The sequence below is a fragment of the Sorex fumeus genome, unplaced genomic scaffold, assembly GCF_029834395.1.
Source record: "Sorex fumeus unplaced genomic scaffold, SorFum_2.1 ptg000125l, whole genome shotgun sequence".
Classification (NCBI taxonomy): Eukaryota; Metazoa; Chordata; class Mammalia; order Eulipotyphla; family Soricidae; genus Sorex; species Sorex fumeus.
The window spans coordinates 1,163,322-1,190,612 of NW_026606182.1; the positions used below are offsets into that span (position 1 = coordinate 1,163,322).

At 45.6% G+C, this 27,291-nt stretch overlaps 2 protein-coding genes across 5 annotated transcripts in view; both read right to left on the bottom strand.

Annotated features, from left to right (window-relative positions):
- Positions 1 to 27,291, bottom strand: part of LOC130044873 (apolipoprotein L3-like) — a 40,209-nt gene that overhangs the window by 8,574 nt on the left and 4,344 nt on the right. The window lies entirely within an intron of this gene.
- Positions 1,942 to 24,504, bottom strand: LOC130044872 (apolipoprotein L2-like). 4 transcript variants are annotated; one of them, XM_056137529.1, is made up of 5 exons: positions 24,402 to 24,504; positions 12,722 to 12,814; positions 8,113 to 8,239; positions 6,736 to 6,774; positions 1,942 to 3,237 (listed from the first exon to the last, which is right to left on the bottom strand). In XM_056137529.1, exons 2-5 carry the CDS (start codon positions 12,741 to 12,743, stop codon positions 2,364 to 2,366), a joined length of 1,062 nt encoding a protein of 353 aa, XP_055993504.1. In that variant the 5' UTR covers positions 12,744 to 12,814; positions 24,402 to 24,504; the 3' UTR covers positions 1,942 to 2,363. The 4 variants fall into 4 exon arrangements, with proteins under 4 accessions (XP_055993504.1, XP_055993503.1, XP_055993506.1 ...); XM_056137528.1 differs by having other exon boundaries at positions 12,719 to 12,814; XM_056137531.1 differs by lacking the exon at positions 24,402 to 24,504 and adding an exon at positions 9,657 to 9,720 and having other exon boundaries at positions 12,722 to 12,755.

Here is a 27,291-nt window from a genome sequence, read left to right on the forward strand (position 1 = left end):
AAATGATACTGTATGTCCAAGTCTCCTGCTTCTTGCCATGAGTGGAAACCTGTGGCATATATGTGCAATGCTTCTGTAAATGTTTATGATAATGAGGAAACAACAAGAAATGGAGTGAATGACAGATGACCTTTTCTCTGCCTCTTTGGAGAACATGATTCTGTGATCCTCCACAAAAGTTCTTCCTAAGATCCTAGTAAATCCAGCACACAAGGGTGATCAAATCCAGAACAGTATGCATTCAGGGGTGTTCAGGGTGAGCAGAGGGCAGGGTCTCTATTCCAGGGGAAAACCAGGAGACCTTTCTGGGACACAACTACAAAAACATAAATAAAACATGGAAGCAGCTTGGGATAGAGTGATGCTGTCTGGATTTCTCCCGAGATTTCTGAGAAAAATCTCTGATGTTCTGTGACACCTCTTAAACCAGTCCTCTGGATTTGCAGAGTCTCACAGGCATGTGTCAATCTAGGATTTAGCTGGATCTGTCCATTAACACTATGAAAGCTCAGAGTATCACCAATCCACAGGCCAAGGGTCACAAGGACCAAGCAGAATCCATATATTGTTCTGTCCAGCACTCACGCAGGGATAAAGAGATGGAGGCACAGAGAGTTCTTGTCTCTGGAATCCAAATAGGTTGATCTTGACCCAGTAAGTTCCTGACCCGAGCTAAAATCTAAATTTATTTCTTCACTTAGTATGTTAAAAACATTTTTTATTTAGGCAACATTGTTCAAACAATTGTTATGATTACAACTTCAGGCCAACAATGTTCCAATTCCACTCTACCACCAGTGTCCCTCCTAACTTTCTCCTCCCCTCTCCTACGCACCTATCCCACCTTTTAAAAAACAACTATTTTACTAGAAATCGGGCTCCCATTTGACACAGCAATACCACTTCTGGTAATATATCCCGGAGATTTAAAAAAAAAAACATTGGAAATGACATCTGGACTTGTATGTTTATTGCAGCACTATTTACAACAGTCAGAATCTGTAAAAAAAAAAAAAAAAAAAAAACCTGAGAGGTCGAGAACAGATGACTGGTTAAAGAAACTTTGGTACATCTACACAATGGAATACTATGCAGCTGTTAGAAGAGATAAAATCATGAAATTTGCATATAAGTGGATCAACATGGAGAGTATCATGCTAACTGAAATGAGTTGGAGAGAGACAGACATAGATAACTGCACTCATTTGTGAATGTAAATTAACAGAATGGGAGACTAACACCCACATACAATAGAGATAGGGGTCAGGAGGATCGCTCCATGGCTTGGAAGCTGGCCTCACATGCTGGAGGAAAAGGCAGCTAGAATAGAGAAGGGACCACAAAGTGAATGATGCTTGCAAGTCTCGATTTGGTTTGGAGATGTGTGATGAACGTATACTATAAACCAAACATGATGGCCAATTACTACCTGTACTGCGAACCACAACACCCCAAAGGAGAGGAAAGTAAAAAGAAACATGCCTGCCACAGAGGTGGGGGTGGGGGTCAGGAGGGTATGGGGTAGGTGTGGCAGGAGGGATCCTGGGAATATTGGTGGTGGAGAATGGGCACTGGTGGAGTGATGGGTACTCGGTCACTGTATGACTGAAATGTAATCACAAAAGTTTGTAAGTCTGTAACTGTATCTCACAGTGATTCATTAAAAAAAAAGTAATAAAAAAGCAACTATTTTACAACACAGCATTTGACCTTTCATTGAAACTTCACTGATTCTTCAGTGAACGCTGAACCCAAAAAGCACCAGCAATTTGCCAAATGCTCCATATGCTCAACTCGTATCACCCACATCCTATTCCCATTCACACAATCACTACCACCAGGACTTCCACCATCCTCACGAAGAAGACAGAGTCATAAAGGCAAGCCTCCTGGAACACAAAAGTGAGTAATAATGGAAATGGTAGAGACAGCAACCACCACTAGGGAATAAATTCTTTATTGCTGGGAGGGGGAATCCATGGGGAATGTTAACAATGAAATCATGAAAGCTCCTTCATGAGCAAATCCTTCTCACTCTTCAGTTCTCTCAGAATTCAACTCAGATTGCTGAACTTCTCACTGTTTGTCACATCATCTTTTTCCTTCGTGCCCCAATATCTTTGTTCCAAAATAAACAATTTCATGCCCACTCTCTTGGCTCTCAGATCCTCTCACCTCCTGATTCGAGGCTCCATAGTCCTGCCTGTCTTTCACCCAACAGCCTCCTCCATGAACCCTCCCTAGCTATGCTTCACTAACAGGAAAGCTAAATTATTTAACATCCAGATCAATTAAACTTATCTCACAAAAACCTCCCCCAAGGAGGGTCTTTCCACCCGTCAGTCAGTTCAGGCCTCTGCTCCCTAAGCTATTCCCTGGTCCTCCAGGATAATTGCATGGATCTCTTTGAGATTTTCCAGTTTCATCTCCAGTTCCGAAGCATGCTCCCTCAGCCTGCTGGCTGACGCTGTCTGAGCCCCCTTCTGCAAGTCAGCCGATTGCTGCACGAGGCTGTATACATCTGCCAGGAGGAAAATACCTGAAGTGGCCATCCCTGCCAACCGGGCCCCTTTGCTCATTGCCAGTGCAGTGCCTCCAAAAGCTTTCTTCACCTGCCTGGCACCTCGGGCTGAGATTCTTCCACTGTTCATGAAGCGTGTTGCTCGGGCCGCTAGGCGAGGGTTAGCACTGACCAACTTGATGGCACGAATGTTCTTCTCAATGTTCATCATACCTTTGTAAATATTTGTTCCCATGGGAACAACTTTCGGGGCACAGTTAGATATAATTCCCTTTAATATTTCCTCTGGATTGACCTCAATTGATGTCAACTTCTTGGCATCACCTTCAACGGCTGCCAATCTTACGTGTTCCACAATGCCGGTGGCTACACCAGTCACAGCAGATGCGGCCCCCAGACCCACCCCAGCTGTTGTCAGACCCAGACTGATCCCAGCTGTCACCGGTGCCAGACCCATGCCAGCAATGGTCAGGATGCCAGACAAAATGCTGCTGGAGGAGGCCACCATGTTTGAGATGGTGCAGTCCTTGTGTATCTGGTCGGCCTTGTCTGCCAGTTCTCGGAGCTGTGTTATTTGCTCCTCAAGTTTCCTTTTCATTTGAGGAAACTCTTTCAAGAATCTCTCCCTGAACTCCTGCTCCTGTGGCTCTATGTGCTTCATGTCTCCAAGCATTTCCTGTGCCATCAAACTTACACGTACTTCGTCTGCCTCCTCCCTGTAAAGAACAAAAGTAGGTGATTGGCTTCTAGTATGATCATCTGTAAAATGAACTCAGTAAGGTCCATCTTGTGTTAAGCACAGGGCATTCACTATCAATACAATAAAAAAATGTTTTACAAATGTAAGACTTTTAAAAAAGACATTATGGAGCCAGAGAGATAGTACAGCAGGTAAGGTCTTTGCCTTGCATATGGCCCACCTGAGTTCAAACCCCAGCATCCCTTATGGTCCTCCAAATTCCATGAGGGGTAATCCCTGAGCACTACCAGATGTGGCCTAAAAACCTAAATAAATAAGATCACGGTCACGGTCACAATCCTCCCGTTGTTAATCAATTTGCTCGAGCAGGCCCAGTAACATCTCCATTGGAGACTTTGTTGTTACTGTGTTTGGCATATCGAATACATCACAGGTAGCTTGCCAGGCGAGATACTCTCGGTAGTTTGCCGGGCTCTCCGAGAGGGGCGGAGGAATCGAACTCGGGTCAGCCATGTTGGCTGCGTGCAAGGCAAACGCCCTACCGCTGTGCTATGTCAAACATATAGATTCTGGTTGTACTTATATCTGCATAAATAACTATTTTTTTATTTTGGGGGTCACACTGGTGATGCTCACAGGTTACTCCTGGCTCTGCACTCAAGGTCGTGCTTAGGGGACCAGGTGGGGTGCTGCGGGGAATCAAACCTGGGTCGTCCACATGCAAGGCAAATACCCTACCCACTGTACTCAAGATCCTAAGGTGCTCCCAAGAAGGAGGCATTTCTTGGGACAGGGAGACCACATAGCAGTTTTGGCACATACGGACATGTTCCTGACCCAGGTTTGATTCCTGACATCACCACGTCCCCAAGCATAGTGAATGTAGCCCTAGAGATCCTGAACCCCTCTGCAAGGCCCAGCAAAATTGCCCTGCAAAGCCCTTGAAGCCCACTGACCCACCAGCTTTGAAACACAAATGAGGTCCTCAGGTCTCCTGAGAACCTCGTGGTTTCTTCTAGAAGAACCGAATATTAGACAAAAACCATCTCTCTAGAGACCAAGTAAACAGCATCAGTACAATAGGTGCTCCTAGGGCAGGGACTCTGACAGGAGAAGGAAGAGCATGAGCACCTTTATTCCAGAACCGTGAGTGAAAACTGAGGTGACCCACTGTCAGACCTGCCCTTTGCCTTGGGCACCCAGGAAATGGTGTCCAGGTACTGTAATGTCCTGTGTCATACAAGTGTCTCCATATGTCTGGAACCTTGCAAACTGGGTAGTGTATCATGGTGGTTTGTGATGTAAGGCTGGGGTCATGTGGTAACAGTTCTGACCTCAGTGAGAGGATAAATGTTGTAGGTTAACAAATGAGCAGCAAGAGATTGACCCCAGGAAAAATTTACATACAAAGGGAGGGATGAAGAGATTCTCAGGGCTTCCTGTAGGCTCTGTGCTAATGGATCATTCTTGACCATGCTGGGGGTACTTGTGAGTCAAGCCTGGGTCAGCTGCAGAAAAGGCAAGTGTCCTATGCTCTATACTATCTTTCTGCTCCAGATTATGCTCTTGAGCAAACCTCTGCCAGGATCTGTGGATCCTTCTCTAGATGAGATCTCCACCTTGGTGTTCCATGTCCTGTACTTGTCACCTTATATTTCCCTGTATTAGAAATATTAGGCTTACAGCAAGAACCCCTACCATTTTTTGACATCCCATAGCCCTTGATAGCAGACAGGATGTCTTCAAAGGACAGGGAAGCATCACCTAATAAATATTCCAGAGATAGCACAGCGGTAGGGCGTTTGCCTTGCATGCAGCCAACATGGCCGACCCGAGTTCGATTCCTCCGCCCCTCTCAGAAAGCCCGGCAAGCTACTGAGAGTATCTCGCCCGCACGGCAGAGCCTGGCAAGCTCCCCGTGACGTATTCGATATGCCAAACACAGTAACAACAAAGTCTCCAATGGAGACGTTACTGGGCCTGCTCGAGCAATCCTTAAGCTTTCAGCCCTTCTCTATATGGAGTTATAACTGTGAGTAAAACCAGGTCTTGGAGCTTTATGAGTACTTGTTGGAGTACACGGAGCTTAGGTTTATCAGATTGTGCCCATCACAGTGCTCCCGAGTCACTCCCATTACTTTGTCTGTCTGTAACCTCTTCTATGCTCTCTTCCCCAACCAATTTGTAAGGTCTCATCCTTCTTAGACACTGAAGCTGTACTGTAAGTCAATATTGCCTTTCTCCTCTCCTTATGTCTTTGAGCAGTTTACTTTAATGCAATGTCCTTTTGTATAGATACAGGAAGGCAATTAATTAATATTATGCTTTATAACTTAGGAATTGATTGGCTTTGAATATTATTCACTCCTGGGCATCTGCCTTCTCAACTTAAGCCTCAGTTGCCCTTACTTCCTAGCACCCCAAGGGCAGGGTCCCGACGTGGGACTGGATGGAACCAGGGCAAGCCGGTAAGTTATGTGCTACCCTGGCATCGCGATGGGCCAGGCCAAGGTGCCACGATTCTTAACTATAAGTTAAGAATTTGATCATAGGCAAATGATGTCATGATCCAAAAGTAACGACGAGACTAGGGCCCTGCTGCTAGGAATAGGAAAGATATCTGGCCTGAGCACTGCAGTCTGAGATCGAGATGGCCCTAGGAGAGCAATTCTATAAGCCCAAAGTATTTCTTACTGTGTCCATACGAAATGATTAATATTATGTATGCTTATATGTTGGTTGGACAAGGAGAGGAGAAACACGTCCTAGAAGCAGTTTCCTGTGTGTCCTGACTAGCTTGGATGAGACTGCTTTTTTGGAGATGTAGATTCCAAGCTCTAGCAGACTGGTCTTTGTTGTGCTAATCTAAGTACTTGTAGCTTGTGAAAAGGTGAGGCCAGGATTACTGGCCTGCGGATGTAAGGAAACAATGTATGGTTTGCCGCCTCAACGTTCTTTCTGTAACTCCTTCTGATGACATCATTATATTGCGCCCTTTAGAGGTACTATGATCTATATAAGGGAGATTTCAGGGCTCTCTGGGGGGACACGTGCACCAGAGAACGGGGGGACACGTGCATCAGAGAACCTGGGAAGATGGGGCTGAGACAGAAGCGGAGAGAACAAAGGCGCACGTGCTCGAGGATTCCTGAGGCCTCCATGACTTACATCTCTTCCCATGTAATAAACGGCTACTAAGACCAACTAGCTTGGCCTCGTTTCCTTCCTTCACCTGACCATCGCCTTCGACCTCCCTGGAGTGGGGAAACGGCAGACCGCCGGCCTTTTTATTTTTTGTGTGTTTACACAAGTACTGATCGAGAAAAGTCAAAACTAGGATGATTTGAGGAATCCCCAACTGTGGTTAGTATCACGGGAAGAGGCCTCTTTAGAAAGTATTTTCGAAAAGACATTCTGTTATTCTGGCTCTTTAGGGTTTAAAAATCTCAAACTACAAAGGTAGAAAGGATATTAGTGATGTGTTCTTGTATCATCTTTCTTCAGAGCCATTAACCTTTCTATGTGGCCACTGGGTCCAGTCTCAGACCAAATGCTGAAACAACGAAGACATGTCATTAACACTGTTACCCTTGCACTCTCCAGTCCGCCCCTTGACCTCTGACCCAACATCCAGAACTCCTCCCCTCTAAGCTGACTCCAGCCTTCCCAACAAATTAGCTGGTGACATTCCCCTGTGAGTCCTCTCTATCTGTGTGCCAATTCACGGAAACTCTGAAACATTCTGCAGACATTAAGAAGCACAGATAGAAACTTCTAGTTATGAATAGATTTGCTTTGGGACAGTGAGTTGAGGAGTAACTGTGCTTTTTACAGATCAGATGTGAATCTCTTCACCATTAATCAATGACACAAAATTGGCCACCATCACAAATTTGACTAAGCCACACCACCCTGCTGGTCTATTCTATGTAGAATAAAAGGTCTCAAGTGGTAGCTGAGAATCACCCACCCCAGGCAGGTTTAGAGGAAGCAATCAGCATGTGAACCCTATCATAGGGGCTATGTCCTCTCTCCCACTCAGAGGAGACTTCCAAACCCACGTGTCCCTTATATTCTGTACTGGACACTGATCCTAGTTCTGACCATGGCATCCAAGTCTTCTGACTAATCTTCCAACTAGCACATAATCCAATTCCGTCCTGAAACCTGCCTCTGATCCTGGTCTAGGTCTCAACAGGCCTTTGAGCAGACTGTTTGCATGCTTCCAGACTTTTACCCTGCAGTTTACTCTAAGTAATTAATTTTGATTAACAAGATTGAATGCCTATTCTTACAGAACAACCCACAGTTCTGACTCTCTAAGACAAAGTCCAGGGGGCAGGAGCGATAGTACAGGGGTAGGGTGCTTGCCTTGCACGTGGACAACCCGGGTTCAATACCCAGAATCCCTGATGGTCCCCCGAGAATCACCAGGAGTTACTAATTTCTAAGTTCAGAACCAGGAGTAACCCCTGAGCATCGCTGGGTGTGACCCAAAAAGAAAATAAAGAAGACAAAGTCCAATACTTTGGAAGTTGGCAGGGATAGAGCTGGCATGTAACCCAACTCCATCCAACTTAATTTCACATTCTACCTTGTGGACAAAAGGAACCTGCTGAGTTTCTGAGATTCTTTAGGCAGAGAGAACAAAATACCAAGCTAGAATTCGCCGGAGCACAAAATGATTCTGTCAGTATTTTTCTGACTTTCCAAAGGGAAGTTCTACTTGGCTTTCACTTCCAAGCTGAATGTCCTCATCTCTTCTCAGCAAATTTTTCAAAATTAATATTAACTGAACACCTCTATATGTTGGTCATTATGCTAAGCACTTTGTATACATCATGCAGTTTACTCACAACACTGGACAGATTAAGAAACTTTCGGAAGATACCTTGAGAAATGTGCTTCAGTCACAAAATACTCCCAGATGTCATTATTTGTCAGCAGGGAATAGAGATCTTCTTTATTCATTGTGTTCTGGATGTAATTGATGGAGTACTCAACGAAGCTGCAGTTTGCTAGATGAAAGAATAAAGAATTAGATGAGAGGCCTGGGGTGGCACTTCCAGAGGATTGAGTTGAAGGTGATTCCATCTTCCTGAGCAGAGTCTCCTGGGTACTCCTGATAAGTAACCTGGTGCTATTGATGACTTTTCTCCCCCCCCACCACCACCACACACACATGCCAAATGATTTCTAAAACCTGCTTCTTAATATAATTGCATTAAGGCAAAATGGAGATGAGACCTTCAGTGGGAAAGGAGAGGTAAAATGAGGCAATAAAGATCAGCTCTTAAGTTATTAAATCAAATGTCCATAGAGAAAGCAAGTCTACACCCCATTCACCTTCCTCCTAGCCTGCTCCATGCACAGAGAATTGCCACAGGAAAGCAGAGTAGAAAGGTGGGCGTCAGATTCCTCAAGGAATCTGTCATCCTTTAGAAAGAGCCTGTGGGACCTTTTACTACAGTCAATGGGCAGCACCCTGGACACAAGTGCAACCATGTTTTATAGGGAACATATTTCTTCCTATTCAATGGGATGAATGTGGTGATGACAATAAATAAGCGCAGGTAGGATCTGCTCAAAAACGCATTGCTACTTAAATGAGTGAACAGTAGAACAGTAGAAGGTGAGTAATTGGAGATAAGAAACTAGAGAACCGTATTTACCATAGACTCTGTACAAAGAAACAAATAAAACAAATAAAAAATAATAAAAAAAAAGAAACTAGATAGAGAACCGTGTGTGTGCCTGTGTGTGTGTGTGTGTGTGTGTGTGTGTGCGTGCGCGCGCATGCGTGTGTGATATAGTGGGTTTCTTGCTCCTTGCATTCAAAGAGGAGTTCTTGCTTCACAGGAGAAAGTGAGATCAGATAGGATAAAGTCAGCAAAACAGTCAGTAAAGGGAAAACCCAGGAGTTAATTCACATCAACTATTAGTCATGTCTTTGATATTACAATGAAGTTCCTTCATATTTCAGAATTCCTGCAGTTTTTGCCTTAAAGTCTTGAGAACTTATGTCCAGATTTGTTGTTTCTGTTATATTTCTAAAGAGTGGTATACTCTACAACCATTTAGGAAAATTACATTTTGGTGGGGATTTTGTTCGCTTGTTTGTTTGTTTTTTTAATTGAATCACCGTGTTTGAGTTTCAGTCATACACTGATCAAACACCCATCCCTCTACCAGTATACATTTTCCACCACCAATGTCCCCAATATCCCTCCCCCACCCCTGTCCCATTCCTCCCCCTGCCTCTTTGGCAGACAATTTCCACTTACTCTCTCTCTCTACTTATAGGCATTATGATTTGCAATACAGATGAGAGGCCATCATGTTTAATTTCTTATCCACTTTCAGCACACATCTCCCATCCTGAGTGGTTGGGTTGGAAACTACATTTTGATAGGAACCCTTCCATTTGTCACATACCTTCCAAATGGGCATGGAAGGAATCCTGCAGGTGGGTGGGGTTAGACCTCTCCCAAACGATTGTCTTAGGAAACATAGGTACCCACTGTTGACCTTGCTGAACCATGGACTGGTCAATAGATCCCATTCTTGCTGGGGAAGTATGAGTGTCCTGGAAACCTCCAACCCTGATCTCTTTTTTTTTTCATTTTTTTATAATTTTATTTATTGAATCACCATGAGAGCAGTTACAAAGCTTTCGGTTTTAAGTCTCGGTCATACAATGAAACACCCGTACCTTCACCAGTGCCCATTCTCAACCCCCCAAAATCCCAGTATACCCCCATCCCACACCCTCCTGCTACCTGTGGGGTAGATGATTTCCACATTATTCTCTCTCTATTTTGATTACATTCAATATTTTGATAACAGACCCACCATATTATTTGGGACTTTACCCCAACATTTAGATCTGCTGAAAAGGCAACAGTAGACAATTTGTTTTCTATTGCTGGTTATGAAAAACATATGATTCTGTGTGGCTGCAGTAGTGGCCGTACAATTTTGAAATTACAAAATTTTAACAATTAAATCTGGAGGGATTTCTGCCAAAACCTGCTAGGTTCTGAGATTTGTTCCTGAGTCTCTTGGATCATGGTCGTTAAGCAGGTTGGTCAGGAGCCAGAAAAGCCATTCGTGGGCAGCAACTCGGGGTCTTGTTGGGACGGGGAGGAAAGGGCCAGCTTCACACCCATCCCATGAGGCTCCACATGTCTCATCACTGTGGGCCCTAACATGACTGTCCAATGGCCTCTGGAGGATGGTGGCCACCGAGCTGCCTAGGGGGAGCAGGCAGAGGGACAGCACCCTTTCCCCACTGGGGTGGCCCGGCGACATTAACCTACTGTGGGGTCCAGTCACATTTCTGCCAAAAGCCGTTGAGTTTCAAGATTTGTTTCTGAGTCTCTGGGATCATGGCCATTAAGCAGCTTGATCATGAGCCAGAGAGGTCATTCTTTGGCGGCAACTCGGGGTCTTGTTGGAGTGGGGAGGAAAGAGCCGGCTCCACCCCCATTCCATGAGGCCCCATGTGTCTCGTCACTGTGGGCCCAAACCTGACTGTCCAGTGGCCTCTGGAGGATGGTGGTGACTGGGCCGCCAGGGGGAACAAGCCAAGGCACAAAACTTATTCCCACCTGGGGTGGCCCCGGGCCTGTAACCTACTTCAGGGACTGGACACATTTCTGCCAAAAGCCGTTGGGTTTCGAGATTTGTTTCTGAGTCTCTGGGATCATGGCCATTAAGCACTTTGATCAGGAACCAGAGAGGACATACCTCCAATTATATAGCTGAGCCAGAGAAGGTTTGTGGGTGTGTCTTCCATATACCTAACTTTTGGCCATTTACTTTCTTGGTAAACTTTGCCCCAAGTTTTTGGGGTTCTGGCCAAAAGCACAGCAGCAATTTTGGGGTATCTGAAAATCTGATAGTGCCATCAGGCTGCTGATGCACTCACCTCACAGGTACAGATTGACCTGCTGGCGGCAACAAACCCCCCAGCCCTGATCTCTTGCAAAGACTTGGGGTCACTGGCATTTCTGCTTCTGATCTTTCCTCTTTCTTCTGCAATGTAATTGAGTCAGCACTTCTGCTTTCTGGAGGTTCTAGAGGGGTTGAACTTGGTGTCCAAAGGAATAAGGGAGAGGGAAATAGGATCCTAGGAAGGACTTTGAGAAACACAACTTTGAGAAACAGAGTGGTTTAAGTTGGAAAGGGGACAGTATAGTTTTTGTGATTTCCCTGCCATTATGAAAGGAGCAAGGAAACCAGGGCATTGACACAGGTACCCCTAACACCAAATCTCATGTGTTTTATTGGGGGTGAAAAAGCTGGGGGAGAAGGGATGAGACAGAGTCACCATATTGAAATCAATAGAAGGAGCCTCTGTCTGAAGTTATCACATCTGGTCAGCAGGTGCTGACAATAGCAACCTAGTCCTTAAGTTAGAATCTGAGGGAAGTAGAGGTCTCATATCAGGACTAACTCTCACCAGGCTGAGATCACTAAACCAAAAAGCATTCCTTGGTGACAGAACTGCGAGGCACTGATCAGGCCATGCACACATATTGTATTGACCCTCAGAATCACACAGGAAGATGATAGTGTCAAGTGCAGGTTTTTCTCCTCTCCTTGTCCGACCAACATATAAGCATACATAATATAAATTATTTTGTATGGACACAGTAAGAAATACTTTAAGCTTATAGAATTGCTTTCCCAGGGCCACCTTGATCTCAGACTGCAGTGCTCAGGCCAGATACCTTTCCTATTCCTAGCAGCAAGGTCCTAGTCTCATCATTACTTTTGGATCATGACAGTATTTGCCTATGATCAAACTCTTAACCTATAGTTAAGAATCGTGGCACCTTGGCCTGGCCCATTGTGATGCCAGGGTAGCACATAACTTACCGGCTTGCCCTGGTTCCATCCAGTCCCACGTCAGGACCCTGCCCTTGGGGTTCTAGGAAGTGAGGGCAACTGAGGCTTAAGTTGAGAAAGTAGATGCCCGGGAGTGAATAATATTCAAAGCCAATCAACTCCTAAGTTGCAAAGCATAATATTAATTATCTTCCTGTATCTATACAAAAAGGACATTGCATTAAAGTAAACTATTCAAAAGACATAAGGAGAGAAGAAAGGCAATATTAACTTACAGTACAAGTTCAGTGTCCTAGAAGAATGAGACCTTACAAATTGGTTGGGGAAAAGAGCATATAAGTGGTTGCATACAAACAAAGTAATGGGAGTGACTCGCGAGCACTGTGATAGGTGCAACCTGATAAACCTAAGCTCCTTGTACTCCAACACCTTTTATTTCTTTTCTACTTTCCGATAAACTTTTCTGCTTTCCAACACTAAGTCTGAACATCTTTATTACTCAATAGGTTCATTCTTGAAAACTTTGAATCACCTGGGAATCGCAAACAAACAGAGACCCACTGTCATTGCCACAGCATCGTCTGCATCAGATACCTCCTCAATTGGGGGTGTAGATATCGATCCAGCCAAGGAGAAAAACTGACTACCTGGGTAGACTTCTGGATTCATGGTGTTGCTTCTTCCCCTTACTCAGCAGTCTGAGGTGTGGTGTCTCCAGTTGTCAGAGGTGTGGCTTTTTCCTGGAGTAGAGGAACAGAATGTGGGGTCCAATGTTAGTGTTGGAGACAGGAAACAGTTAGGGGTGGGATCTGGAGCTTTCTTCCAGGAAGGTCAGAAATGTTAAAATGCACTTAAACTTAGGTTTCTGTGTCCTGGAGTTTAGTAGAAGCTTCTATTTAATAGAAGTTCTCAGCTCCCTCAGACTTACTACCAAACCTAGTAGAGTCACCTGGTCCTTGGGTCACAAAGAGAAGTCAGATAAGGAGAGAGTCGGTTGAGTACTTATAGAAACAATAAAAACCACACTTAAAGGAAAGATGGGAAGGAATGTTCTAGAACCCATGGGAAGTTTGGAACTGTAGTATCTATACGTTGGAAGTAGCTCCTGTAATGGTGAATGTCCTCGTATGATAATTGATAGTGATGCACCCTTTGTATATCGCTACTCTGTGGGTCTCTTTTTAAAGTAGAGGAACTGGCCCCCTAGAAATCCTGGCGGTCACCATCTTCCAGAACACAATGAAAAGCCCAGGTACATAGGAGCAGTAACAGCAAATGCCAGACCTCACGGGCTGGGGGGAGGAGTCTGTTCCTCTCTTCCCCACCCTACCCCAACCCCGACGGGACTCTCAGATGACTCCCATCAGCTGCTTCTGGCTACAAGTAAGCCCCTTAACAGCCGTGATCCAGAGATACACAAAAGAACCTCAGAGTGGTGTTGGGACGGGGAGGAGTGGGTCCTTCTCCTTCACCCCCCCCACCCCACCCACCCTGATGAGACTCAGAGGTGACTCCATAACAGGCCACCGTCTACTTAAGCTCCCACGGGGCCTTGATCCGGAGACACACAAATGACCCTCGGACCCAAGCAATTTGTTGCAGAAATGGCCCCAAACTTTGCAATAGGCCCTTTCCGCTAGGCAACTCCAGACAGGGGTAGGCGCCGTCCCTCCACCTTCCCTCTAGGAGCTCAGGCGACCACCATTTTCTAGAAATCAGCAACAAACTCCAGGGGCATGTGGCAGTGGTGGCAGATTCCAGACCTCATGGGATAGGGGAGAAGTGAGCTCTTCCCCCGCCTGCCCCAGTGGGACTCAAAGATGACGCCACATTCGCCCACCGTCTACTTCAGCTCCCATACGGTCATGATCCAGAGACACGCAAACGAACCTCAGACCCAAACAACTTGCTGCAGCGATCTCTTCAGACCCTAATAATTAAAATTTTAGAATTCCTAGAGTATATTGTTTGGATACATAACAAGCGATACAAAAACACTAGCATTGCCCTTTTTGGCAGGTGTGAACGGTGGTGGGACAGGTCCTGAAATATCAATAGTAACTAAAGTAGAGAAAGAGAGTATTGTGTAATTTGTAAGCCACACAGGCAGGGGGAGTTGTGGAATGGGTAGGGTGGGGGGATACTGAGGATTTTGGTGGTGAAAAACATGCACTGGTGAAGGGATGGGTGTTTGATGGCTGTATGATCGATGCTCAAACACGAAAGCTTTGTTACTGTATCTCACAGTTAATCAATTAAAAAAAAAAGAAGAAGAATCTCAGGACTGAGAAGCTCACTACAGAGATCTTGCCAGACCATAATTATTAACATTTTAGAATTTCAGGAGCACGTGGCCAACTCTAACGGCCTCAGACATCATATGCTATTCATAACAGGCAATACAAAAAAATTGTCTAGCATTGCCGTTTCCGCAGATTTGAGTGGTAGTGAGAAAATTCCAGATAATAAGGTGTAACTGGTGTCGAAGTAGTGAACGTAATCAAAGTAGAGAGAATTGTGGAAATTGTGTACCACACAGGCAGAGAAAAGGCTGGGATGGGAGGAGATACTGGGGACTTTGGTGGTGGACAATGTACACTGGTGAAGGGATAGGTGTATGACCCATCGTTGTATCATTGTATGACCATTGTATGACCAAAATTCAAACATAAAAGCTTTGTAATTGTATCTCACGATGATTCAATAAAAATAAGTGAATAAAATAAATAAAAAGTAGAGGAATTTTGCGGCCAGAGCAACAGTACAGTGCGTAGGATATTTGCCTTGCACATAGTCAACCTGGGTTTAATCCCCAGCATCCCATATGGCCCCCTGAGCATCACGAGGAAAAATTTCTGAATGCAGGGTAAAGAGTAATCCCTGAGCATCACTAGGTGTGGCCCCCAAACAAACAAACAAAAAGAAAATAAAGAATATTATAAAGTAGAGGAACCATTACAAAATTTGGTTACATCACCTAACCTTAGGTTCAGCCATGCTTTCACAATAGTGCCAAGTCAGACAAAGCCGTGTATCTCGGTACCTGATCCCGTGTTTTTGATTACCATGCTCTTCTTCTGGTAAATTAGATGTGCACTTCATGTCTAGGTTTACTGAAATGATTCCTTTCACTCCAACATTATGCCCTCTACTCTGGGCACCAGCTTCTGTGCCCACTCTTGCACTTCCTGGGCTGCAGTTTCCAAAGGTTGTGCCCTCATTTTTCTCCCAGATCCCTTGTATCACAGGGACTGTAACCTGGCTGTGGACATACAACACCCATAATGGGCCCCAACCTCTCGGTGTTTCTCCCATAACTGCAGAAACTTTCACTGTCTCTCAGTTTTTGTATAAATAATAGTACAAGATGCGCCTCCCCCAGATGGAACCCCGGTGACCAGAAGCCTCTACAAACACAGCTCGAGTATGCGGGAACGAGGACTTTTTCTCAAATCTGCCGGACTACACCTCCCAGGTAACCTCTGATTCCGGAAGTCATGCCCACAGCCCGCCCCCCAGCGCCATCTTTGAAGCCTTAAGCATAAGAGAAAGAACACATGGAGGGTGCGGGATCCCGGAGGAAAAAAAAAAAGAAAAAACAGGTTCCAAAAAGAGCCAAGTTCACCCGCAAGTTCCAGATGGAGTAGGCGCCGCATCTCGCCTCCCCCAGATGGAACCCCGGTGACCAGAAGCCTCTACAAACACAGCTCGAGTATGCGGGAACGAAGACTTTTTCTCAAATCTGCCGGACTACACCTCCCAGGTAACCTCTGATTCCGGAAGTCATGCCCACAGCCCGCCCCCCAGCGCCATCTTTGAAGCCTTAAGCATAAGAGAAAGAACACATGGAGGGTGCGGGATCCCGGAGGAAAAAAAAAAAGAAAAAACAGGTTCCAAAAAGAGCCAAGTTCACCCGCAAGTTCCAGATGGAGTAGGCGCCGCATCTCGCCTCCCCCAGATGGAACCCCGGTGACCAGAAGCCTCTACAAACACAGCTCGAGTATGCGGGAACGAAGACTTTTTCTCAAATCTGCCGGACTACACCTCCCAGGTAACCTCTGATTCCGGAAGTCATGCCCACAGCCCGCCCCCCAGCGCCATCTTTGAAGCCTTAAGCATAAGAGAAAGAACACATGGAGGGTGCGGGATCCCGGAGGAAAAAAAAAAAGAAAAAACAGGTTCCAAAAAGAGCCAAGTTCACCCGCAAGTTCCAGATGGAGTAGGCGCCGCATCTCGCCTCCCCCAGATGGAACCCCGGTGACCAGAAGCCTCTACAAACACAGCTCGAGTATGCGGGAACGAGGACTTTTTCTCAGAACCGCGCGGCCGCTTACGCGGCCGCGCGACATCTCTCTATATACAAAGTGATCAATGAGAAGTAAACCACCCAATCTTTCTCCCTGAAAGTCAGAGTTAAGTTTGGAGCACGGCCACAGCCCCAGAAACACAAGGACTTAATGCAGAACCCAGCAGCTTAGAGCAGAAAAGTGAAAGGACTATGCGTTAATCCAGGCCATCAAGTCTGCCGGAGGGGAAAGGGTGTTGCCCCATTCGCCCTCTCCTCTCTGGAAAGAAGGATGGCGGCCGCATGGGAGCCTTGTGGACAGCAGGTATGAGCCGGGGGTGTGGGGGCGACTAAAACCTCATGGGAAGGGGGGCGTTCCGGTCCGTCCTTCACGCCCTACCGAGGTCACCAGTTGCCCCCCACGAGCGGCTCTCCAGCACGGCCACAGCCCCAGAAGCACAAGGGCTTAATGCAGAACCCAGCAGCTTGGAGCAGAAAAGTGAAAGGACTATGCGTTAATCCAGGCAATCATTTCTGCCCAGAGGGGAAAGGGTGTTGCTCCCTTCCGCCCTCCTCCCTCTGGAAAGAAAGATGGCAGCCACATGGGAGCCTTGTGGACAGCAGGTATGAGCCGGGGGTGTGGGGGCGACTAAAACCTCATGGGAAGGGGGGCGTTCCGGTCCGTCCTTCACGCCCTACCGAGGTCACCAGTCGCCCCCCACGAGCGGCTCTCCAGCACAGCCACGGCCCCAGAAGCACAAGGGCTTAATGCAGAACCCAGCAGCTTGGAGCAGAAAAGTGAACGGACTATGCATTGACCCAGGCCATCAAGTCTGCCGGAGGGGAAAGGGTGTTGCCCCATTCGCCCTCTCCTCTCTGGAAAGAAAGATGGCGGCCACATGGGAGCCTTGTGGACAGCAGGTATGAGCCGGGGGTGTGGGGGCGACTAAAACCTCATGGGAAGGGGGGCGTTCCGGTCCGTCCTTCACGCCCTACCGAGGTCACCAGTTGCCCCCCACGAGCGGCTCTCCAGCACGGCCACAGCCCCAGAAGCACAAGGGCTTAATGCAGAACCCAGCAGCTTGGAGCAGAAAAGTGAAAGGACTATGCGTTAATCCAGGCAATCATTTCTGCCCAGAGGGGAAAGGGTGTTGCTCCCTTCCGCCCTCCTCCCTCTGGAAAGAAAGATGGCGGCCACATGGGAGCCTTGTGGACAGCAGGTATGAGCCGGGGGTGTGGGGGCGACTAAAACTTCATGGGAAGGGGGGCGTTCCGGTCCGTCCTTCACGCCCTACCGAGGTCACCAGTTGCCCCCCACGAGCGGCTCTCCAGCACAGCCACGGCCCCAGAAGCACAAGGACTTAATGCAGAACCCAGCAGCTTGGAGCAGAAAAGTGAACGGACTATGCATTGATCCAGGCCATCAAGTCTGCCGGAGGGGAAAGGGTGTTGCCCCATTCGCCCTCTCCTCTCTGGAAAGAAAGATGGCGGCCACATGGGAGCCTTGTGGACAGCAGGTATGAGCCGGGGGAGTGGGGGCGACTAAAACCTCATGGGAAGGGGGGCGTTCCGGTCCGTCCTTCACGCCCTACCGAGGTCACCAGTCGCCCCCCGCGAGCGGCTCTCCAGCACGGCCATGGCCCCAGAAGCACAAGGACTTAATGCAGAACCCAGCAGCTTGGAGCAGAAAAGTGAATGGACTATGCGTTGATCCAGCCCATCGAGTCTGCCGGAGGGGAAAGGGTGTTGCCCCGTTCGCCCTCTCCTCTCTGGAGGGAGGGATGGCGGCCACATGGGAGCCTTGTGGACAGCAGGTATGAGCCGGGAGTGTGGGGGCGACTAAAACCTCATGGGAAGGGGGGCGTTTCGGTCCGCCCTTCACGCCCTACTGAGGCCACCGGTTGCCCCCCGCGAGCGGCTCTCCAGCACGGCCACGACTCCAGAACACAGAAACCAATTTCTTAACTATCTGACTTTCAGTAGAAATACTTCCAGGGTCAATAGGTAAAATAGCAGAAATCCAAAACCAACATTTAATTCTTGAACCCAGCTGTAGAAAGCAAATCACTTCACAATGCTTTTTCAGCATGTCTGATTTGGGGGGGGGGGGGGTAAACTCTAAATAATAGTGGCGAATCTTTTATTGAAACAATCTAATCAAAGCGGATAGAGTGTTAACTAGAATTCATCTGCCTCACAGGGACGGGGAGGGGTGGGGGGTGGGGTTTTATTGGGGTTCTTCATGGGAAAAAATAAGTATTGGTAAAGGGAAATGTGTTTGATATTTGCATGACTGAGACATAAACCTGAAGGCTTTGTGGCCTTTCCCACAGTGATTCAATAAATAAATTAAAAAAATAAAAATAAAAAAAAAAAATAATAGTACAAGATGCAATCTCCTGATATAAAGTTGGTCATCGTTGAGATTGGGGTTTGTGTTTTTGTTTTTGTTTTTTTAGTTTTTAATTGAATCACAGTGAGATACACAGTTACAAGATTGCTCACCATTGGGTTTCAATCATACAATATTACGATACCTGTCCCTTCACCTTCACCAGTGTACATTTCCCACCACTAATGTTCCCAGTTTTTATTCCATCCACCAACTGCCTTGTGGCAGGCACTTATTTCTCTCTCTCTCTCTCTCTCTCTCTCTCTCTCTCTCTCTCTCTCTCACACACACACACATGCTTGCTCATTCTCTCTCTTTCTGTTTCTGTCTCTGTCTCTCGGTCTGTCTCTTCTCTGTCTCTATCTTCTTTTGGGTATTCTGGTCTGCAATAACATTCAGTTCTTTTCTAGACTGATTTTTAACTATTATTGTCATAGTGGTTCCTTCTCTATCCTAACTGCCCTTTGCCATATACACATTGGTGGCAAGCTATCAACCATTAACCAGTCCTCCTGGCTCCTGTTTTCCCTGGCCTTGGACATGAGTCTCATACTTTTCATTTAAGATTGCTGACTGAGGAAATTTCTGGAAATGGAATGGCCTTTCAGGCAGCCCCTAAATACTTTGAAACAAACCTAGAAATATATACCATAATACTACTATGACGAAAAACAAGTCAAAATGATAATGAGATATTGCTTCACATCAATGGTCGTGGCCTCCATTAAAAGGATTGAAGATAGCAAACTCTGGTGGGAATGCAGAGGGAAAAAGACATGCTATTCTGATGTATTATTCGTAGGTATGAAAAGTCCCAACCTCTATGCAAAGCAGTATAGACTCTCAAAATATAAAAAATTAGATTTATCATAGGATCCAACAATTCTACTCCTAAGTTATTCAGCCGAACACTAAAGCTCTGATTCAAAAAGTTGTTTGCACACCTATGTTCATTGCAGCAATGTTTACAACATCCAAGGACAGACAAGTGGCTAAAGATGTGGTATATCTCCACAATGAAGCGCTACTCACTTTTTGACATCTATCATTTGGGGAAACCTGTTGAAGGTGTCATATTTTGTTAAATAACTCAGAAGGAAAAGACATGTATTAGATAATATCACTCATTTGTGGACTAAAAAGAAAGCAAATAGGAAACAGATAATGTCAACAAAAGCAAGCCTGAGGACTGAATGTTTGACTGAGGTTTCCAGGGGTGTTGGAGAGGGCCAGTGACATTGTGGAGAGATACTGGTACTTGGAAACTTAGAAGTCAATGAGAGTTTCCAGAAACTAAGGCAGAGAAGTGAGCAAAATTGTGCTACGTGGACAATAGAAAGGTTAAATCACAATAATTGATTAGTTTAGTAACCTATGCATTTTCTTGATAATTTGATGCTGAAAAAAATAAGCATGTACTGTACTCATGAGGTGGGTGCAGTGGAGAGTTGTCAAGAGTGAGAAAAATGAGAGATAAGAAACAGGAAAACCACCGCAAAGAGATGGATGTTAAGACGTCAGCTGGACCTACAGCAGGCCAGTTAGCTACCCGAAAGATTGAGATAAGGTGGTAAAATCTATGGGGAAAGTGGATTTTTCAGTAACCTATATAGCACACTGCTTTTTAAATAAAATGAGGGACTGGAGCGATAGCACCAGTTTGTCTTGCATGCGGCCAACTGGGGTTCGATTCCCAGCATTCCATATGGTCCCCTGAGCGGCGCCAGAAGTAATTTCTGGGTGCAAAAGCCAGGAGTTACCCCTGTGCATCACCAGGTGTGACCCAAAAAGAAAAAAAAACGAGGCACAAACCACACAAGAATGAAAGCAAAGACAATTAGAAACATCAGGTATAAATAAAACTGTGCCAGAAGATTTGGGCTGCTCTGTTGTATAAGTGAGTTCTATAGGAAGGAAATTTTTGGAGGGCAGGAAAGATAGTCCCAGAAGAAGAATCGCTGCAGAGCCCTCCCAGAATCATCTCCCATGGCATTAAATGTTGAATGTTTTCTGTGTATTGGTAGAATACTTGGAAAGCTAGACACCCTCCCTGAGGGAGGAAACCCACTGTGGAACAAGAGACAGTCAAGAAGCAGTTATTGGTAGAAACCAATGCAAAAAAATTTAATCATACCACACATAACTGTTAATTCAAAATGGATTAGAGATTTTGATATTTTGCCCAGACCCATCAAGTATGTATTTTTATTTCTCTATATTTTATTAAAGAACTGATTTACAAAGCTGTTCACAGCTGAGTTTTAGACGTACACAAAGCATATTTTTTTTAAAAGTCAGCACTATATTATTGACTTAAGAGGTGACACCGATGATTCTACTCCATTGGCAAATAAATCGAAAGGAAAAGTAAACAGTGAGACTACATCCACATGTTTCTACACTGTAAAAAGCCATAGCTAAAATTAAAAGCCTACCTATGAAAGGAAGAGAGCATGTGCACATGACACATCTGACAAGGGATCATAATCTTAGATAAAAGGGTAAAGGGTAAAGGCCCTCCCGTTGATCATCGATTTGCTCGAGCGGGCCCAGTAACGTCTCCACTGGAGACTTTGTTGTTACTGTGTTTGGCATATCGAATACTTCACGGGGAGCTTGCCAGGCTCTGCCGTGCGGGCGAGATACTCTCAGTAGCTTGGTGGGCTTTCCGAGAAGGGCGGAGGAATCGAACTCGGGTCGGCCATGTTGGCTGCATGCGAGGCAAACGCCCTACCGCTGTGCTATCGCTCTAGCCCTATAATCTTAGATAAACAACAAAATAACCCAAATAATCCCATCAAAAAATGTGAATAAAAGCTGAGCAAAAACTTCACCAAAGAAGATACACGGGTAACTAAGAGTCATGAAAAAGTGTTCATCACTGATCATCAGGGAAATTTAAATACATTTCTAATCTCACACTAATGAGAATGGCCTATATCAAAAAGAAAGTAAGAACCATATTCCAGTATTGACCTAATATAACTTGGTAAAAATTCTATAGAAAACTAATTTTTGAGAGTTCCCTAAAAATTAAGAATAGAGCTATCATTAAAGCCAGCAATTCCATCCATGCATATTATTTTACCTACGATCTGAAATAGCTAAGACCTGGAAGTAACTCAATTGTAAAAAAAAAAAAAAAGTGGATAAAGAAATGATGGTATGTATACAAAATGGAATACTACTCAGGTACAAGAGAAAGCAAAATCTTGTAGTCCACGATACATGGAGCAGGTCAAAGGGCCTTGTTATGCAAAATAAGCCAGAAGGAGAAAGACAAATACCATACAGCCCTACTCATATGTGGTATATAAAGCAACGAAGCAAGGGAATAGAAAATGCTCAGTGGGTGGGTGGATGGGTCTCTTTGTACATTAGCAGCATCCACCAGGAAACTACAATCTCCACCAAATGTCAATGTTTCTAGGATTTGATCAATCAGGAAACTAGCCAGGGAGGATACTGCATGGGATGATCAACTGAGATGGGCCAATATTGGCATCAGCACTCAAGAGAGACTCAAAAAAGGGTCAGGGCCAGACCATGATGACAGAGAAGGAAATATCCAGAAGGACACGAAGGGCTAGATGCCTGTACCAATATTTGGGCTCCCCAGGGGCCATCCTCTCCACCTGTCTACTCTTCACTCTACCGTGGTTCTTGGTCTAGCTCTTTCTGACTTCAGGTGGCTGTCCTGGCCCCGAGGGTCACCCACAGTAGCAGGAGTCAACTTAATACCAACCTTCTGAGAGTCCCAATTCCCCTCCAGTAAGACCCTCCTGAGAGGACTGGACTGTTCAACCATCCTCATAACAGGGAGATTCCGAAGTCAATACCTATACACACCAGCAGAGCTATCAAGGATTCCTCAGGGGAACCATGCAAAGAACCTGAACCTACAAATCCCAATAAGCAGAAGTTATGTCATGGGTGGAGCACCATGGCCTGAGATCAATGTTTCCTTTCTCCAAGGGGGTCCTGTCTCAATGCACTGCAGATAAGACCTCTTCTCTGCTGCATCTTGCAGAACCAAAATCAAAATGTCACTTCCATGACATTTTGCAATCAGTCAACACAAGAGCATTTAGGTGGCCTCATCCAATCATATGAGAATTGAGGTTCTCTGAAATCAACCCACAGCAGCAAATCCTCAAAACCTGCCAGTCCCCCTTTCTGAAGTCTGTTCTTTGTTCAGCTAATTCAGTCAACCTATGTAAAGTAAGGAAGATCAACAAGGCCACCAGTAGGTGAAAACAAACTGTAGCACTGTGGCACTGTCCTCCCGTTGTTCATCCATTTGCTCAAGTGGGCACCAGTAACGTCTCCATTGTGAGACTTGTTGTTACTGTTTTGGCATATCAAAAACACCACGGGGAGCTAACCAGGTTCTGTCATGTGGGCAGGATACTTTCAGTAGCCTGCCTGAGGAATCAAACCCAGGTCAGCCGCGTGAAAGGCAAACGCCCTACCGATTGGGCTATCACTCCAGCCCGATAAAAACAAAAGAAAAAAAAATACCAACAAACCTCTATGTCCATCTCCCTTAGTCTGTCCACAACTTAGAACTCACCTGCTACACCTAGATTTCTGTTCTGCAGGTTGAAACCTTGACAACAGGTTTTCTGTTTGTCTTAACAGGGTGTGAACTTTGCTGTTTGACTTGGCAAGTTCTTGCTCCTGTGCCTCCCTGGGACCCCTCAGGATGAGACTTGGTGAATCTGAAGTCTGGTACCCAATACGTAGACATGAAACAGTAAGCACACATTGATTCTAGTTTGGGAATGCTTTCCTCTTCTCTGGGTCAATAAGAGTCCACTGGTGGAGAACAAGGAAGACTTGACTGGTTTCAGACAAATTGGCTGTTGTTTTAAAGTACAAAGGTAGTTCTAAAATCTCTCAGGAGAGTTTTCCTTTATTTTCTTATGAATCCTTACTCTGACACCTAAAACCACAACACTCAGATAAGAGAGAGGAGCAGAGAGTTGCAGAGAAACCAGGTCTCAAGTGAATCTTGAACCATATTGAGCATTGATCAGACCACCTGCAATCCCCTCCCAAGGGTCTGAACTCAGCTCAGCAATGCCTTTCCCTCCCAAGACTTGTTCATTAGATGCCCCCAGGATCAGCATATAATTCTTTTTTCTGCCAAAGTACTCCTTTCAGTCAACTTGATCCCCGTGTTTCTAAAGAAATCCTTTGTTCCCTCAGCCTGAGCAGCAGGACTCTGGGGACCAGGGGACCAGAACACAATGGAGAAGTTCAGATTCTCACACTTACCTCCTCTGCTGCCTCTAAATGCCCCTGGGAGGAATCACCCCCAGCCTGACTCTCCAGCTCACATCCAACTGTCTTCTCAGTTAACTGTGTCTCAGGGACACAGGCTCAATTAGGGGTACCAGGTTGCCCTTGTGAACCCGTCTGAGCAGTACCCTCCCTCTAATGTTTAGGGAACAGAGTGAGGGAGCAGCGGTCAGCCCAACTCAGTTCAAATCTGGGCTCTATTACTGTTCCTGTTTGGCCCTGTGCCCTTTATCTCACTCCCCAGAACTTGATTCTCCTCGTCCATAGTCACCACTGTCCCTTGAGGGAAGTTGTGAGAAGATAAGGGTGAGGGAATGGAGGTGGGGGTTCTCTCTCCCCTACTTACCCCAGAGTACTCTTCTGGCCGTTGGAATTAGGATCCAGGATCTCCAGTACAGCTCGGCTCCTGATCCTGTGGCTGGGTAATGAGTACCCACAGCTCCCAGAAAGGGAAACAGAAAGTAAAACAACTCTTTTTTTTTTTAATTGAATCATCGATGAACACAGCAACAGGACCTTGAAGGCGGAGACAGCGGCTACTAAGACAACTACAGGTACTAGGAGGGAAGAAAGGAGGGAATGCCCTGCCACAGAGGCAGGGTGGTATGAGGGGGATGGGAGGTGGGAGGGATACTAGAATCAGTGGTGGTGGAGAATGGGCACTGATGGAGGGATGGGTATTCAATCACTGTATAACTGAAACCCAAGCACAAAAATTTGTAAGTCTACAACTGTACCTCATGCTGTTTCACTAATAAAGTATTTTTAATTTTAATAAATAAATAAGTCATGGTCCTGTGACCACAGTGTTACACTTTTGCAAAAAAAAAAAGAAAGAAAGAAAGAAAGAAAGAGAGAGAGAGAGAGAGAGAGAGAGAGAGAGGAAGAAAGAAAGAAAGAAAGAAAGAAAGAAAGAAAGAAAGAAAGAAAGAAAGAAAGAAAGCAAGCCAGGGAAAAGGGAAGAGAAGAAACTAGGCTGATGAGGAAGGAGGAGAAATTACTACACTGCACAGGAAAAAAGTAGAACTAACACCTAGGGGAGGAGAGAGAAATAAACTGAGTACCAACCAGCCTGGGGAATGGTTCTCGGCCACTGGCCACCTAACACCCCAGTTCCTCAAGCGGCTTTTATTTTGAATTTTGAAACTCACACCACCTCTGAAGAATTGTCTTGGCATCCAATGCTATCCTGGATGTTTTCTATACACTCCCTGAATATTGAATTACTTTGATGTAATAGTTTCAATCATATAAAATGGAATTTTTGCACTCTGTCTTTTCTAAGAGCATGTTTATAAAATGTGAAGTATTTTGGAAGCATGTCTTCTAATTCTACAAATGAAAAAAATGAGCAGAGGTAATACAAGTCATAGTTTTATGTTACAAGTTATTTTCTTTTTCTTCTTTAATGCAGATAGATTATGTAAGAATTAAAAAGGGGCAGAAATGTCATGTCAATTCAGAGATAGAAGAAAAACTTTATTCCGTACTTGGTGTATAAGCTGGAGCGATAGCACAGCGGGTAGAGTGTTTGCCTTGCACGCAGCCGGTCCGGGTTCAATTCCTCCACCCCTCTCACTGAGCCCAGCAAGCTACCAAGAGTATCTCGCCTGTAGGGCCAGGCAAAGCCTGCAAGCTACTTGTGATGTATTCGATATGCCAAACACAGTAACAACAAATCTCACGATGGAGACGTTATTGGGCCCGCTTGAACAAATTGATGAACAACGGGAGGACAGTGTTACAGTGAATCACCATGAGATACAGTTACAAAGTTTTCATATTTGAGTTCCCATCGTACAATGATCAAACACCCATCCGTCCACTAGTGCACATTCTCCACCACCAATATCACCAGTTCCCACTCCCAAATCGTCCCTTCCCCTGCCTCTATGGCAAATAATCTCCCCCATACTCTCTTTCTACTTTGGGGCATTATGGTTTGCAATACAGATACTGAGAGACTATCACGTTTGAGCTTTTATCTACTTTCAGCACACATCTCCCATTCCAAACGATCCCTCCAACCAACATGACTTAGTGATTCCTTCTCTATCCCAGCTGCCTTTCCCCCCAGTTCATGAGGCAGGCTTCCAACTATGGAGCAACTGGTGAAGATAAATCGACCACACCAGGTCCAATGTCCAGGGCACAACCTCTCAGTCTCTCCTCCTTTCTCACCCTGTTAAAAGAGTTTTTCCAGACCTTACATTTCAAATTCCTCTCTGCTCAGCCAAACTGCCCGTGAGGCAGGGAAACATCCATTCAACTGGTTTTCATAGCAGAGAATCAAGTAAATGAACAAAAAGAAAACATGGAAGGACTGAGCAATGGACTCTTATGGAGAGGAAGGAAGTCAAACACGTAAGCCATCCTGGCTTCCATATTGATTGGCTGTCATGGCTTCATGGTGTAGAGACCATCCCAACTAGGAACAAGATGAGAGATGCTGATAGAAGAGAACAGTTTCCTGGGAAACAAACCCATTATTTCCAGGGGTGTGAGTTCACAGAATAAAACATGGGTTCTCCTGCTGCAACACATGTGGGTTCGTTCAGTGGCCCAGAGCTGCCTCCTCACCTCCCCAGGCCTCCCCAACAGAGAGACAGATGTGAGGGACAGGCCCCAAATGGACCACCACCAGAATTAATTTAGTTTAGCTTAATAGGAACCTGCATTGCAAAATAACTGGTTTTTCAAGGAACAGGTCTAGATAAGCTTTTTCAGATCCGCTTTATAGGAGCCTGCACTGCAAAATAACTGGTTTTTCTGCCCCTGAGCAAGGAATTCAGATACAGGTATCCGAAGGGTGGGGGTCAGACCAGATAACCGGATGTCTCTCACAAGACCCATGTTGCTAGACCCAGGACTGTCCTAAAAACCAGGACGTTCCTAAGCACTGACGCAAATGCTGACCTTCAAACTATAGGCTTAGAAATGATGTACCCTTAATTGGATTGGTTAGAAAAGTATCTGTTATTACAAATCTATTGGCTATGAAATGCACGGGCTCTGCTGTAATGGTTGGTGAAGGCCTATATAAGATCTTCTTTGAAGAAGTTCGGGGTCTTTTACCCAACCTGCCAGACCTGGGTGTCTGTGTAGGCGGTGGGACCCTGGCTAGCCAGTCTTGCAATAAACCCTGCTTGGTGCTTACAGTCTCTTGAGGTTCTTTGTCGTTAAAGGGAGATTTAGATCTGCGCCCTAACACAGAGAGACAGAGAGATGGGGAACAA